Raw genomic sequence first — 15,435 nt, 5'->3', positions numbered from 1 at the left:
GGAATAAAAATAAATTCACAAAGAATTCCCTGGAAATTCCATGGATTTCCATGGAAATTTCATGAGGAAAAACCCACAAAGACAAACCCACAAAAGCAACCCCTTCATCTGAATGAGTTTCCTCTCCAGGCACTGGAATTCCATGGAGGGGGAATAAAAATAAATTCACAAAGAATTCCATGGAAATTCCATGGATTTCCATGGGGGAAAAAACCCACAAAGAATTCCATGGAAATTCCATGAGGAAAAACCCCACAAAGACAAACCCACAAAAACAACCCCTTCATCTGACCGAGTTTCCTCTCCAGGCACTGGAATTCCATGGAGGGGGAATAAAAATAAATTCACAAAGAATTCCATGGAAATTCCATGAGAAAAAGCCCACAAAGAATTCCATGGATTTCCATGAGAAAAAGCCCACAAAGAATTCCATGGAAATTCCATGGATTTCCCTGGGGAAAAAAACCCACAAAGAATTCCATGGAAATTCCATGAGGAAAAAACCCCACAAAGACAAACCCACAAAAGCAACCCCTTCATCTGACCGAGTTTCCTCTCCAGGTGCTGGAATTCCATGGGGAATAAAAATAAATTCACAAAGAATTCCATGGAAATTCCATGGATTTCCATGGAAATTCCATGGGAAAAAACCCACAAAGACAAACCCACAAAAGCAACCTGGAGTTTCCTCTCCAGGTACTGGAATTCTGTGGGGGGGGGAAAGAAATCACCAAGAATTCCATGGAAATTCCATGAGAAAAAACCCACAAAGAATTCCATGGAAATTCCATGAGGAAAACCATCACAAAGACAAACCCACAAAAGCAACCCCTTCATCTGAACGAGTTTCCTCTCCAGGTACTGGAATTCCATGGAGGGGAAATAAAACCCAAAAAATCACAAAGGATTCCATGAAAATTCCATGGAAATTCCGTGGGGAAAAAAAACCCACAAAGAATTCCATGGAAATTCCACGGGAAAAAAACCAAAACCACAAAGACAAGCCCGGAGTTTAGGGAAACCCCAGGGAAATTCCCAGAAGGGTTTGGATTCCCCAGGAAAAAAAACACAAAAAAAAAGCTGGAATTAAATCCCAGCAGGGCCAAGGGAATTCTTTCCCTTCCCAGAGGATGGAGGAAAGGCACGATCCAGGGGTTAATTCCCAAAAATCCCACCTGAGGCAGAAATCCAAAGGCAAATCCCAAAAAACCATCAGGGAAGCCCTTCCCAATCCCAGGCTCTCCCAGCTTGGAATTCCCACCCTAAATCCCAGCTCCAATTTTTGCTTCCAGGTTTTTGTTGTTTTTTTTTTTTTTCCACCTGCAGCAGGCACGGAGAATTCCCAATCCTCTTCCTTAGGGAATTCTGAGTTTTGTTGGGATTAATATTGGGATATTTTACACCTGTGTGGGGAGGAAAACATTCCTCAAATCCCGTGGAAAACTTTTCCCGGAACAGCCTGAGGGATTTCTCTGTTATTATCCCTGTTCCCAAGGCTGCTCCAAAAACCAGGATAAAGTTGTGGAACACCAGGAGGGAAAATTATCTCCGGAGCCTCCCCCCAGCCACAGCTCAAGGTTGTTTTCCCAACGTTTTCCCGTCTTTCCAACGGCCCCACGGCAATCCCTGGGAATGCTGAGCTCCAGCACGGAGCCGCTCCCATCCCAAAACACCCGGGAACATCCCACACTTCCCAGTTATCGGGAACTGGGGGTGTGGAGCTGCTGGAGCGAGGCCAGGGAATGCTGCAGGGCTGGGAGAGCAGCTGGGAATGTGCAGCTGGATCAGGGGAGGATCCAGGGAATCCTTGGAGCCGCTTCCCCATCCCAAAGGGGCTCCAGGAGAGCTGGGATTGGGGCAAGGGCTGGAGGGGCAGGAGCCAGGGAATGGCTTCCAGTGGGAAAGGGGAGCTTGGGATGGTGGGATCCTGGGAAGGGATTCCCGGCCGGGCTGGGATTCCCAGAGAATCCCTGGGAGCCCCCAAGGGTGGATTTGGATCACCCTGGGATGGTGGGAAGTGTCCCTGGGATGGGATTGAAGGTCCATGGATCCCATCCCAAACCATTCCGGGATTCTGGGGTCAAGGACACTCAGGATCCATCCCGAGGGATTTTTATGGAATTCGGGGATGGAAAAGGGAAGGGAGACCCTTCCTGGAGTCCTGAATTCCCAGTGAAGCCCCTGGATCCCAAAATTCCGTCTCAAGGAGGAGTCGGGATGGGGCTGGATCCAATGGCAGGCTGGGAGAGCAGCTGGGAATGTGCAGCCGGATCAGGGGAGGATCCAGGGAATCCTTGGAGCCGCTTCCCCATCCCAAAGGGGCTCCAGGAGAGCTGGGATTGGGGCAAGGGCTGGATGGAGCCAGGGAATGGCTTCCAGTGGGAAAGGGGAGCTTGGGATGGTGGGATCTTGGGAAGGGATTCCTGGCTGGGCTGGGATTCCCAGAGAATCCCTGGGAGCATCCAAGGGTGGATTGGGATCACCCAGGGATGTTGGAGGTGTCGGGGCTGGAATGGGATGGGATCTGAGGCCCCTTCCCACCCAAACCATTCCAGCATTCCCAGTGGTGATTCTGTGATCCGGGGCCTTTCCCGGTACCTCCACGTCCTGCTCCAGCTGGGATTTCAGGTTGTCGTGGATCTCCACGCTCGCATCCTGCAGCTCGTTCAGCTGCTGCTCGAAATCCAGCGCCTTGTCCATCTGCTTCCGCAGGAATTCCAGCTGCGGGAACAAGGAGAGCCTCATCCCACCACATCCCACCTCCTCCAACCTCATCCAACCTCATCCCACCTACTCCAACCTCATCCAAACTCCTCCAACCTTATCCCACGTCATCCAACCTCTTCCAAGCTCATCCAACCTCCTCCAACCTCATCCCAGGTCATTCCAGCTCATCCAACCTCATCCAACCTCCTCCCACCACAGCCAAGCTCATCCCAACCTCATTCCACCTCCTCCAAGCTCATCCAACCTCATCCAACCTCATCCAGACTCCTCCAACCTTATCTCACATCATCCAACCTCTTCCAACCTCATCCAACCTCATCCAATCTCATCCAACCTCATCCCAGGTCATTCCAGCTCATCCAACCTCTTCCAACCCCATCCCACCTCCTCCAACCTTATACCAAGCCATCCAACCTCATTCCATCCTCATCCAACTCCATCCCACCTCTTCCCGCCTAATTCCAGCTCATCCAACCTCCTCCAACTCCATCCAACCTCCTCAAGCCTCCTCCAACCTCATCCCGCTTCATCCAACCCCATCCATCCTCCTCCAGCCTCAGCCAACCCCACCCCATCTCCTCCCACCACATCCAACCCCATCCAACCTCCTCCAACCTCATCCAGACTCCTCCAACCTTATTCCACCTCATCCAGGCTCATCCCACCTCATCCAGGCTCATCCCACCTCACCCAACCCCATCTAACCTCATTCCAGCACATCCAACGTCCTCCAACCTCATCCCATCTCACCCCAGGTCATACAGGCTCATCCAACCTCCTCCCACCTCTTCCAACCTCATCGAACCCCATCCAAGCCCATCCACCCTCCTCCAACGTCATCCAACCTCCTCCAACCTCATCCAAACTCTTCCAACTTTCTCCAACCTCATCCAAGCTCATCCATCCCCGCCCATTCTCATCCAACCTCATCCCACTTCATCCATCCTCATGCAATCCCATCCAATCTCACCCAACCCCATCCCACCTCACCCAACCCAATCCCACCTCACCCAACCCCATCCCACCTCCTCCAACCTCATCCCACCGCCTCCCACCTCGTCCAACCTCATTCCATGTCATCCAAACTCATCCAACCTCCTCCAACCTCATCCAACCCCATCCCATCTCATCCAACCTCATCATCCAAGCTCCTCCCACCACATCCAACCCTATCCAACCTCCTCCAACCTCACCCAACCTCATTCCATATCATCCAAACTCATTCCAAGCCCATCCAACCTCATCCAAGCCCATCCCACCTCATTCAGCCTCTTCCAACCTCATCCAAACTCCTCCAATGTCCTCCAACCTCATCCAAACTCTTCCAACCTCCTCCAACCTCATCCCACCCCATTCCACCTCCTCCAGTCTTATCCAACCTCCTCCAACGTCCTCCAGTCTCATCCAGTCCCATCCAACCCCATCCAACCTCATCTTCCAACCTCCTCCAACCTCATCCCACCCCATCCAACATCATCCAACCCCATCCAACTCCACCCAATCTCCTCCACCCTCATCCAACCCCATCCAACCTCTTCCATCCCGATCCCAGCCTGTTCCCACCACCCCAATCCCAATCCCAATCCCAATCCCAATCCCCCCAGCCCCTGCACGCTGCCTTCCCGGCATTCCAAGATGCCGGAGCACGGAATGGCTGGAATGTGGAGCGTGTCCAGGGAAGGGAATGGATTGGGAATGGGGCTGGAGCCCCGGGAGAAGCTGATGGAGCTGGGAAAAAAAATGGTCTCAGGCTGGAGAGCAGGAGGCTCCAGAGGGACCTTCCCCACTCTGGAATTCCCAGAAAAGTTGGAGTCAGGTGGGATCGGCCTCCACTCCCAAGGGATAAGTGGGAAAGCGCCGAGGGAGGTTTAGCTGGAAATTGGGAACAATTCCCACCTGGAATGGGTTTTCCAGGCCTGGAAGGGCTGCCCAGGGCAGGGTGGAGTCCCCATTCCCGGCGGGATTGAAATCCAGGTGGATTTGGCGATTTTGGGGGGGTTTGTGGGAATGGTTGGACTCGGTGATCCCAGAGGGACCTTTCCCACTCTGGAATTCCCAGAAAAGTCAGAGCCAGGTGGGATTGGCCTCCACTCCCACAGGATAAGAGGGAAAATGCCAAGGGAGGTTTAGCTGGAAATTGGGAACAATTCCCACCTGGAATGGGTTTTCCAGCCCTGGAAGGGCTGCCCAGGGCAGGGTGGAGTCCCCATTCCCGGTGGGATTGAAATCCACATAGATTTGGTGATTTTAGGGCTGGGAATGGTTGGACTCGGCGATCCCAGAGGGACCTTTCCCACTCTGGAATTCCCAGAAAAGCTGGAGCCAGGTGGGATTGGCCTCCACTCCCACAGGATAAGAGGGAAAATGCCAAGGGAAGGTTTACCTGGAAATTGGGAACAATTCCCACCTGGAATGGGTTTTCCAGCCCTGGAAGGGCTGCCCAGGGCAGGGTGGAGACCCCATTCCTGGAGGGATTGAAATCCAGGTGGATTTGGCGATTCTGGGGGGGTTTGTGGGAATAGTTGGACTCGGCGATCCCAGAGGGGCCTTTCCCACCCTCAGCGATTCCCGGGATCCCAAAAATCTCCCACGGGATTCACCTCCTGCTCGTTGTGGGCCCGCATGGCCTCGTTCCACCTTTCCCGGTTGCTCGCCAGCATCTCCCGCCGCTCCTCCTCGAACGCTTTCTGCGGAAAAATTGGGAATTTCGCACTGGGATCTCGGGGGGTGGGAACAGCCGGGCGGCGACGCTCGGGGGTCGCTCCCAAAGTCGTTCCCGACCCCTCTCAAAACTCCGGATTCCAACCTCACCCACCCAAATTCCATCCACGGCTCCGAGTTTTTGGGGTTTTTTCCCCTCCCCCAAAAAGATGCCGAGAAGAACAGATTTGGTGATTCCAAACAATTCCGCGGGTGAGCAGGGAGATAAAAACCAGCACTGGGAGATAAAGGAAAAAATGGGACGGACGCCACTGATTGATGGGTGCGGAAAAAAATATTTGATCTTACAAATAAACTTTGGGGTTTGCGGATAAATTAAACATGGAAATATGAAAGAAACAACGGGGAGAAAAAACCCAAAATTCAGTAAAAGTTAAAAATGAAAAGGGAGGGTTGGACATTAGAGGGAAAATCTTTGGGATCAGGAGTTTTGGGAAGCCTGAACCTCTCAAGTACCTCAGAAATGGGGAAAAAAATCCTAAATTTCCTAAGAATTAAAAATGAAAAGGGAGGGTTGTACATTAGAGGCAAATCTCTGGTATCAGGCGTTTTGGGGAGTCTGTACCGCAGAAATGGGGAAAAAATCCTAAATTTCATATGAATTAAAAATGAAAAGGGAGGGTTCTACATTAGAGGGAAAATCTTTGGGATCAGGAGTTTTGGGAAGCCTGAACCTCTCAAGTACCGCAGAAATGGGGAAAAAATTCCTAAATTTCGTAAGAATTAAAACTTAAAAGGGAAGGTTCTACATTAGAGGGAAAATCTCAGGAGTTTTGTGAAGTCTGAACCTCTCAAGTACCTCGGAAATGGGGAAAAAATCCGAAATTTCGTAAGAATTAAAAATGAAAAGGGAGGGTTGTACATTAGAGGGAAATCTCTGGTATCAGGTGTTTTGGGGAGTCTGTACCTCAGAAATGGGGAAAAAAGCCCTAAATTCTGTAAAAATTAAAAATGAAAAGGGAGGGTTTACATTAGAGGGAAAATCTCTGGAATCAGGCATTTTGGGAAGTCTGAACCTCTCAAGTACCTCAGAAATGGGGAAAAAACCCCTAAATTTCGTAAGAATTAAAAATGAAAAGGGGAGGGTTGTACATTAGAGGGAAAATCTTGGGAGTTTTGGGAAGTCTGAACCTCTCAAGTATCTCAGAAACGGGGAAAAAAAATCCTAAATTTCGTAAGAATGGAAAATGAAAAGGGAGGGTTGTACATTAGAGGGAAATCTCTGGTATCAGGCATTTTGGGGAGTCTGTACCTCAGAAATGGGGAAAAAAACCCTAAATTCCATAAGAATTGAAAATGAAAAGGGAGGGTTGTACATTAGAGGGAAAATCTCTGGTATCAGGAGTTTTGGGAATCTGAACCTCTCAAGTACCTCAGAAATGGGGAAAAAATTGTAAATTTCATAAGAATTAAAAATGAAAAGGGAAGGTTCTACATTAGAGGGAAAATCTCTGGGATCAGGCATTCTGGGGAGTCTGTACCTCAGAAATGGGGAAAAACCCCCTAAATTTGGTAAGAATTAAAAATGAAAAGGGAGGGTTGTACATTAGAGGGGAATCTTTGGGATCAGGAATTTTGGGAAGTCTGAACCTCTCAGGTACCTCAGAAATGGGGAAAAAATCCTAAATTCCATAAGAACTGAAAATGAAAAGGGAGGGTTGTACATTAGAGGGAAAATCTCTGGTATCAGGCATTCTGGGGAGTCTGAACCTCTCAAGTACCTCAGAAATGGGGAAAAAAACCCCAAATTTCGTAAGAATTGGAAATTAAAAGGGGAGGGTTGTACATTAGAGGGAAAATCTCAGGAGTTTTGTGAAGTCTGAACCTCTCAAGTACCTCAGAAATGGGGAAAAAAATCCTAAATTTCGTAAGAATTAAAAATGAAAAGGGAGGGTTGTACATTAGAGGGAAAATCTCTGGTATCAGGGGTTTTGGGGAGTCTGTACCTCAGAAATGGGGAAAAACCCCCTAAATTCCGTAAGAATTGAAAATGAAAAGGCAGGGTTGTACATTAGAGGGGAATCTTTGGGATCAGGAATTTTGGGAAGCCTGAACCTCTCAAGTACCTCAGAAATGGGGGAAAAATCCGAAATTTTGTAAGAATTAAAACTTAAAAGGGAAGGTTCTACATTAGAGGGAAAATCTCAGGAGTTTTGTGAAGTCTGAACCTCTCAAGTACCTCAGAAATGGGGAAAAAATCCGAAATTTCGTAAGAATTAAAAATGAAAAGGGAGGGTTGTACATTAGAGGGAAAATCTCTGGTATCAGGGGTTTTGGGGAGTCTGTACCTCAGAAATGGGGAAAAACCCCCTAAATTCCGTAAGAATTGAAAATGAAAAGGCAGGGTTGTACATTAGAGGGGAATCTTTGGGATCAGGAATTTTGGGAAGCCTGAACCTCTCAAGTACCTCAGAAATGGGGGAAAAATCCGAAATTTTGTAAGAATTAAAACTTAAAAGGGAAGGTTCTACATTAGAGGGAAAATCTCAGGAGTTTTGTGAAGTCTGAACCTCTCAAGTACCTCAGAAATGGGGAAAAAATCCGAAATTTCGTAAGAATTAAAAATGAAAAGGGAGGGTTGTACATTAGAGGGAAAATCTCTGGTATCAGGGGTTTTGGGGAGTCTGTACCTCAGAAATGGGGAAAAAAGCCCTAAATTCTGTAAAAATTAAAAATGAAAAGGGAGGGTTGTACATTAGAGGGAAAATCTTTGGGATCAGGCGTTTTGGGAAGCCTGAACCTCTCAAGTACCTCAGAAATGGGGCAAGAGAGAAGGAAAATGCAGCTGGGAAATTGGGATAAAAAGAGAAGGAAATGGGAATAAAAAGGGAAGGAAATTGGGATAAAAATGGAGGCTGCATCCTCCAAAAATTGGAGAGATCCCAGGGGAATGCCCCATGGCCTCTCCCTCTATTGCAATAAAGGAAATCTATAAAATGTATAAAAGAATTTATATATATATAAAACATATAAAATATATAAAAGAATTTATACATATATATAAAGCAAATGTATAAAATATATATATGAAAGAATTTATATATACATATAGAAAGCAAATTTATAAAATATAAAACAGAATTTTTATATATAAAGCAAATACATATATATAAATTCTTTTATATATTTTATAGAAAGAAAATATATAAAATATATAAAAGAATATATAAAGCAAATCTATAAAATATATCAAAGAATTTTTGTATATATATAAAGCAAATCTTTAAAATGTATAAAAGAATTTATATATAAAAGAATTTATATATACATATATAAAGCAAATTTATAAAATATAAAAGAGAATTTATATATATAAAGCAAATCTATAAAATATATAAAAGAATTTATATATAAAAAGCAAATCTATAAAATATATAAAAGATTTTATATATATAAAGGAAATCTATAAAATATAAAAAAGAATTTATATATATAAAGGAAATCTATAAAATGTAGAAAAGAATCTATATATATAAAGGAAATCTATAAAATATAGAAAATAATTTATTTATATATATATAAAGGAAATCTATAAAATATGTCAAAGAATATATATATTTAAAGCAAATCTATAAATTATAGAAAATAATTTATATATAAAAGAATTTATATGTACATATATAAAGAAAATTTATAAAATATAAAACAGAATTTATATATATATAAAGCAAATCTATAAAATATACAAAAGAAATTATTTATATATGTAAAGCAAATCTGTAAATATATCAAAGAATTTATTTACATATATAAGGCAAATCTATAAAATATATCAAAGAATATATATATTTAAAGCAATCATATAAAATATATCAAAGAATTTATTTATATATGTAAAGCAAATCTATAAAATATATCAAAGAATATATATAAAGCAAATCTATAAAATATATAAAAAATATATAAAAGAATATATATTTAAAAGATACAAAATATAGAAAAGAATTTATATATATATAAAGCAAATCTATAAAATATATAAAAGGATATATAAAGCAAATCTATAAAATATATAAAAGAATTGTTTATATATATTTAAAGCAATTATATACAATATATCAAAGAATTTATATATATATATAAAGCAATTATATAAAATATATAAAAGAATTTTTATATATATATTTAAAGCAAATACATAAAAAATATCAAAGAATAAAGCAAAAAGAAGACTCCTGCTCCCTTTTTGGCCATAAGCCTCTGGTGTTTGTGGACTGATTTTCCCGAAAATACGGAAAACGAAGCGATTTTCCCGTTTTCCCCGTTTTCCCCGGGATTTGCGTACCTCGATGCGCCGGAGGTGGTGCCGGTAGGACCTGAGCATATTCCGGGTTTGCTCCTCCATCCTTTCCAGGAGCACCCGGACGGCCTCCGCCTGCTCCCGCAGGGCCTGCTCGTACTGCTCGTCCCGGGCCCTCAGCTCCTGGGAAATCCAGGGAAAAGGAGGCTGTGATCAGCGGGAATCCTCGGGGGATCATCGGGGAACCCCCGGGGAATCATCGGGGAATCATCGGGGGATCCTCGGGGAATCCTCGGGGAATCCTCGTGGAATCATCTGGGAATCACTGGGGAATCATCAGTGAGTCCTCAGGGAATCATCAGTGAATCCTCAGGGGAATCATCGCGGAATCCTCGGGGAATCATCAGGGAATCCTTGGGGAACCCTCAAGGAATCCTCGGGGATCCTCAGGGAATCACTGGGGAATCATCGGGGAGTCCTCAGGGAATCATCAGTGAATCCTCAGGGGATCCTCGGGAAATCCTCAGGGACTCCTCGGGGAAATCCTTGGGGAATCCTCAGGGAATCATCGGGGAACCATCAGGGAATCCTCGGGGAATCATCTGGGAATCCTCAGGGAACCCTCAAGGAAGCCTCATTAATCCTCAGGGAATCCTCGGGGAATCCTCAGGGGATCCTCGGGGAAAGGGGCAGGACACGGAACTGTCATGGATTGGTGGGAAGGGAGCTTGAGGATCACCCAATTCCAACCCTGCCATCCCAGGGTGATCCAACCTCTCCTGGGACATTCCCAGGGATTCTCAGGGAATCCCTTCCCAAGATCCCACCATCCCAAGCTCCCCTTTCCCACTGGAAGCCATTCCCTGGCTCCTGCCCCTCCAGCCCTTGCCCCAATCCCAGCTCTCCTGGAGCCCCTTTGGGATGGGGAAGCGGCTCCAAGGATTCCCTGGATCCTCCCCTGATCCAGCTGCACATTCCCAGCTGCTCTCCCAGCCCTGGATCCACACCAGGGGTGCTCCAGCCCCTGGGAGCAGCCCCGAGAATTCCCAAATACCTCCTGGAGCTCCCGGATGAGCTGGTTCTTCCCGGCCAGCAGCTGCTCGCACTCCTCCCGCTGCTGCTCCAGCAGCTCCCACAATTCCTGCGGGATCTTCACCTCCCCCGCCAGGGCCCACTTGGAGTTGATCTCCTCCAACTTTTCCGTGCCGTGCACGGCGTCCGCCTCCAGCTTCTCCAGCCTGAGGCAACGCAGGGAATCAGGGAGCTGGGATAGGGCTGGGATTGATCCACACATGGGGTTCTTCCCCTCCCTGAATCCCGTCCCTGAATCCCGTCCCTGAATCCCTTTCCTAAATCCCTTTCCTGAATCCCTTCCCTTCCCTGAATTCCTTTCCTTCCCAAAATGCCTTCCTAAAATCACTTCCCTAAACCTCTTCCCTAAATCCCTTTCCTTCCCTAAATCCATTCCCTAAATCCCTTCCCTAAAATCCTTTTCCTTCCCAAATCCCTTCCCTGAATCCCTTCCCTAAATCCCTTCCCTGAATCCCTTCTCTTCCCTAAATCCCCTCCGTGAATCCATTCCCTAAATCCCTTCCCTGAATCCATTCCCTGAATCTCTTCCCTAAATCCATTCCCTAAATCCCTTCCATGAATCCCTTCCCAAAATCCCCTTCCCTGAATCCCTTTCCTAAATCCCTTCCCTGAATTCCTTTCCTTCCCTAAATCCCTTCCATGAATCCTTTCCATGAATCCATTCCCTAAATCCTTTTCCTTCCCTAAATCCATTCCCTGAATCCATTCCCTAAATCTCTTGCCTAAATCTCTTCCATGAATCCCTTCCCAAAATCCCTTCCCTAAAATTCCTTCCTTCCCTAAATCCCTTCCATGAATCCTTTCCATGAATCCATTCCATAAACCCTTTTCCTTCCCTAAATCCCCTCCCAAAATCCCTTCCCTAAATCCCCTCCCTAAAATCCCTTTCCTTCCCTAAATCCCTTCCCTAGATCCTTTTCCTTCCCTAAATCCATTTCCTAAATCCATTCTCTGAATTCCTTTCCTTCCTTAAATCCCTTCCCTAAATCCCTCAATTCCTCCCCTGAATCCCTTCCCTAAATCCCAGGAGCGTGGATTTGGTGTTTCCTGGAATTTCTGGGAATGGGGCTGATGGGAAAGCAGGAGACAACCTCGGGATGATCCTGATGGGAAGATCAGGGAATGCCCAGAGGCTGGAAAAACCTTTGGAAAAAAAAATCCCAGTGGGGAAATTTTGCGCTGCCAGAGCAGGATGGGCAGGGCCTTTCCTGGAATGTGCTCAGGAATTCCAAGAAGGAATTCCAGGATGGTTTGGGATGGGATCCACGGACCTTCAATCCCAGCCCAGGGACACTTCCCATGATCCCAGGGTGCTCCAAATCCACCCTTGGATGCTCCCATGGATTCTCTGGGAATTGCAGCCCAGCCAGGAATCCCTTCCCAAGCTCCCACCATCCCAAGCTCCCCTTTCCCACTGGAAGCCATTCCCTGGCTCCCTCCAGCCCTTGCCCCAATCCCAGCTCTCCTGGAGCCCCTTTGGGATGGGGAAGCGGCTCCAAGGATTCCCTGGATCCTCCCCTGATCCAGCTGCACATTCCCAGCTGCTGTGCCAGCCTGGCATTGGATCCAGCCCCATCCCGACTCCTCCTTGAGAAGGAATTTCGGGATCCAGGGGCTTCACTGGGAATTCGGGACTCCAGGAAGGGTCTCTCCTTCCCTTTTCCATCCCCGAATTCCATAAAAATCCCTCGGGATGGATCCTGAGTGTCCTTGATCCCAAAATCCCAGAATGGTTCGGGATGGGATCCATGGACCTTCAATCCCGTGATCCCAGGGACACTTCCCACAATCCCAGACTGCTCCAGCCTTTCCTTGGACACTCCCAGGGATTCTCTGGGAATTCCAGCCCAGCCGGGAATCCCTCCCCAAGACCCCACAATCCCAAACTCCCCTTTCCCACTGGGAAAGCCATTCCCTGTTTCCCATCCCTCCATCCCACTCCCAAATCCATCTCCACCTCTCCAGGAAACCTCCAGGTAAAACTCCCTCAAACCACCTGGGCCAGGTGGGATTTCCGGGACCTTGTCGAGGGCTGGAATTTCCCATGGGAATCCAGCAGAATTCCCAAATCCCCGGCTCCTGCCCCGCTCACCTCCTGCGCTTCTCCCGCCTGTCCTTTTCCCGCCGCCGCGATTCCCGGAGGTCGGATTCCACCTGGACGTTGGTCAGCAGCTGCGTCCCGTGGAAAAGCAGCTTGGCCAGGGCCTGCCGGGGCAAGGGGACATCCCGGGAATCTGGGCTTGGAATGCACCAATCCCGGATCCTCCCTGTCCCTGGGCTGGGCGGGAATCCAAGTCCAAGGATCCCGGTCAAATGCCAGTCCCCTAAAAGATCCCGAAATCCATTTCTTTTTTTTTTTTTTTTTCCCTAAATCCCTTCCCTGAATCCCATCCCATAATCCCACCCCATAATCTCATCCTGGAATCCTATCCCAGAATCCCATCCTGGAATCCCATCCCGGAATCCCACCCCACAATTCCATCCCATCCCATCCCACCCCAGAATCCCATCACAGAATCCCATCCCATAATCTCATCCCAGAATCCCATCCTGGAATCCCACCCCACAATTCCATCCCATCCCAGAATCCCATCCCAGAATCCCATCCCAGAATCCCATCCTAAAATCCCACCCCACAATTCCATCCCATCCCAGAATCCCATCCCAGAATCCCATCCCAGAATCCCATCCCGGAATCCCATCCCATCAGAGAATCCCATCCCATAATCTCATCCGATAATCCCATAATCCCATCCCAGAATCCCACCCCACAATTCCATCCCATCCCAGAATCCCACCCCACAATTCCACCCCATCCCATCACAGAATCCCATCCCATAATCTCATCCCAGAATCACATTCCATCCCATAATCCCATCCCAGAGTCCCAATGCCAGAATCCCATCCAGGAATTCCATCCCATCCCAGAACCCCCATTTAAAGTTGGAAAAGCCCAACCATTCCCAGCACCAAGGATCCCACTCAAATCCCGGTCCCTGGGGAGTTCCTCTCCCGGTTTTTGGCCCAAAAAGGAGGAAAACAAGGGATGGGAAGGGATCCAAGGGGAGATTCCTATTGGATCCCAAATCCTGGTCCTGTTGAATTTCTCTCCCAAGTTTTTTGTCCCATCAATGGGGACACCAAGGATCAAAACAAGGGATAAGGAGGGATCCAAGAAGAAATTCCCATTGGATCCCAAATCCCGGTCCTGGGGAGTTTTTTCCCTATTTTTTGTCTCATCAATGGGACACCAAGAAGGAAAACATGGAACAAGGAGGGATCCAAGAGGAAATTCCCATTGGATCCCAAATCCCGCTCCTGTTGAATTTCTCTCCCCATTTTCTTCCCCATCAATGGGGACACCAAGGAGCAGAAGGAGGGATAAGGAGGAATCCAAGAAATTCCCATTGGATCCCAAATCCCACTCCTGGGGAGTTTCTCTCCTGGATTTTTGTCCCACCAAGGGGACACCAAGGAGGAAAACATGGAACAAGGAGGGAGGGATCCGAGAGAAAATTCCCATCAGATCCCAAATCCCGGTCCTGGGGAGTTTTTTCACTATTTTTTCTCTCATCAATGGGACACCAAGAAGGAAAACATGGAACAAGGAGGCAGGGATCTAAGAGGAAATTCCAATCGGATCCCAAATTCCGGTCCTGGGGAGTTTTCTCCTGGATTTTTGTCCCATCAAATGGACACCAAAGATCAAAACAAGGGATAAGGATGGATCCAAGAGGAAATTCCCATCAGATCCCAAATCCTGGTCCTGTTGAATTTCTCTCCCAAGTTTTTGTCCCACCAAGGAGACACCGATGAGGAAAACATGGAACAAGGAGGGATCCAAGAGGAGATTCCCATCAGATCCCAAATCCCGGTCCTGGGGAGTTTTCTCCTGGATTTTTGTCCCACCAAGGGCACACCAAGGATCAAAACAAGGGACAGGGATGGATCCAAGAGATTCCCATTGGATCCCAAGGATCCAGCCCCAGTCCCACTCCTGGGGAGTTTCTCTCCCGGTTTTTGGCCCAGAAAGGAGGAAAACAAGTGGACATTCCCATTGGATCCCAAATCCCACTCCTGGAGAGTTCCTCTCCTGGATTTTTGTCCCACCAGGGGGACACCAAGAAGGAAAACAGAAGGAACAAGGAGGGAGGGATCCAAGAGGAAATTCCCATCGGATCCCAAATCCCACTCCTGGGGAGTTTCTCTCCCAGTTTTTGGCCCCAAAATGAGGAAAATAAGGGACAAGGAGGGACCCAAGAGGAAATTCCCAGCAGATCCCAAATCCCGGTCCTGGGGAGTTCCTCTCCCGGCTTTTTGTCCCATCAAAGGGGACACCAAGAAGGAAAACAGAAGGAACAAGGAGGGATCCAAGAGAAAATTCCCATCATTCCCAGAAAGATCCCAAATCCTGGTCCTAAGGTGGTGTTCTCCCATTTTTTTTCGTCCCATCAAGGAGAAGCCAAGAAGGAAAACATGGAACCAGGAGGGGTCCAAGAGGAAATTCCCATTGGATCCCAAATCCCAGTCCTAAGGCGTTCTTCTCCCTTTTTCTTTTTTGTCTCATCTCTCACAGTTTTTGGCCCAAAAAAAGGAGGAAAATAAGGGATAAGAAAGAATCCAAGAGGAAATTCCCATTGGATTTCAAGGACCTG

At 47.2% G+C, this 15,435-nt stretch overlaps 1 protein-coding gene across 2 annotated transcripts in view; it reads right to left on the bottom strand.

Moving 5' to 3' along the window:
- The window catches only part of DRC1 (dynein regulatory complex subunit 1), a 28,176-nt gene that overhangs the window by 9,582 nt on the left and 3,159 nt on the right, over positions 1 to 15,435 (bottom strand). For both annotated transcript variants that reach the window (XM_066545969.1, XM_066545970.1), the window contains exons 3-7: positions 12,873 to 12,985; positions 10,743 to 10,926; positions 9,734 to 9,871; positions 5,328 to 5,414; positions 2,599 to 2,721 (exon numbers count right to left, since the gene is read on the bottom strand). In XM_066545969.1, the coding sequence (XP_066402066.1) occupies positions 2,599 to 2,721; positions 5,328 to 5,414; positions 9,734 to 9,871; positions 10,743 to 10,926; positions 12,873 to 12,985 (645 nt within the window). The remainder of the gene's footprint in view (positions 1 to 2,598; positions 2,722 to 5,327; positions 5,415 to 9,733; positions 9,872 to 10,742; positions 10,927 to 12,872; positions 12,986 to 15,435) is intronic.

This window comes from Molothrus aeneus, chromosome 3, assembly GCF_037042795.1.
Source record: "Molothrus aeneus isolate 106 chromosome 3, BPBGC_Maene_1.0, whole genome shotgun sequence".
In the NCBI taxonomy this organism is placed as follows: Eukaryota; Metazoa; Chordata; class Aves; order Passeriformes; family Icteridae; genus Molothrus; species Molothrus aeneus.
The sequence above is the reverse complement of the archived record's forward strand: the minus strand, read 5'-3'. Positions and strand labels throughout refer to the sequence as shown.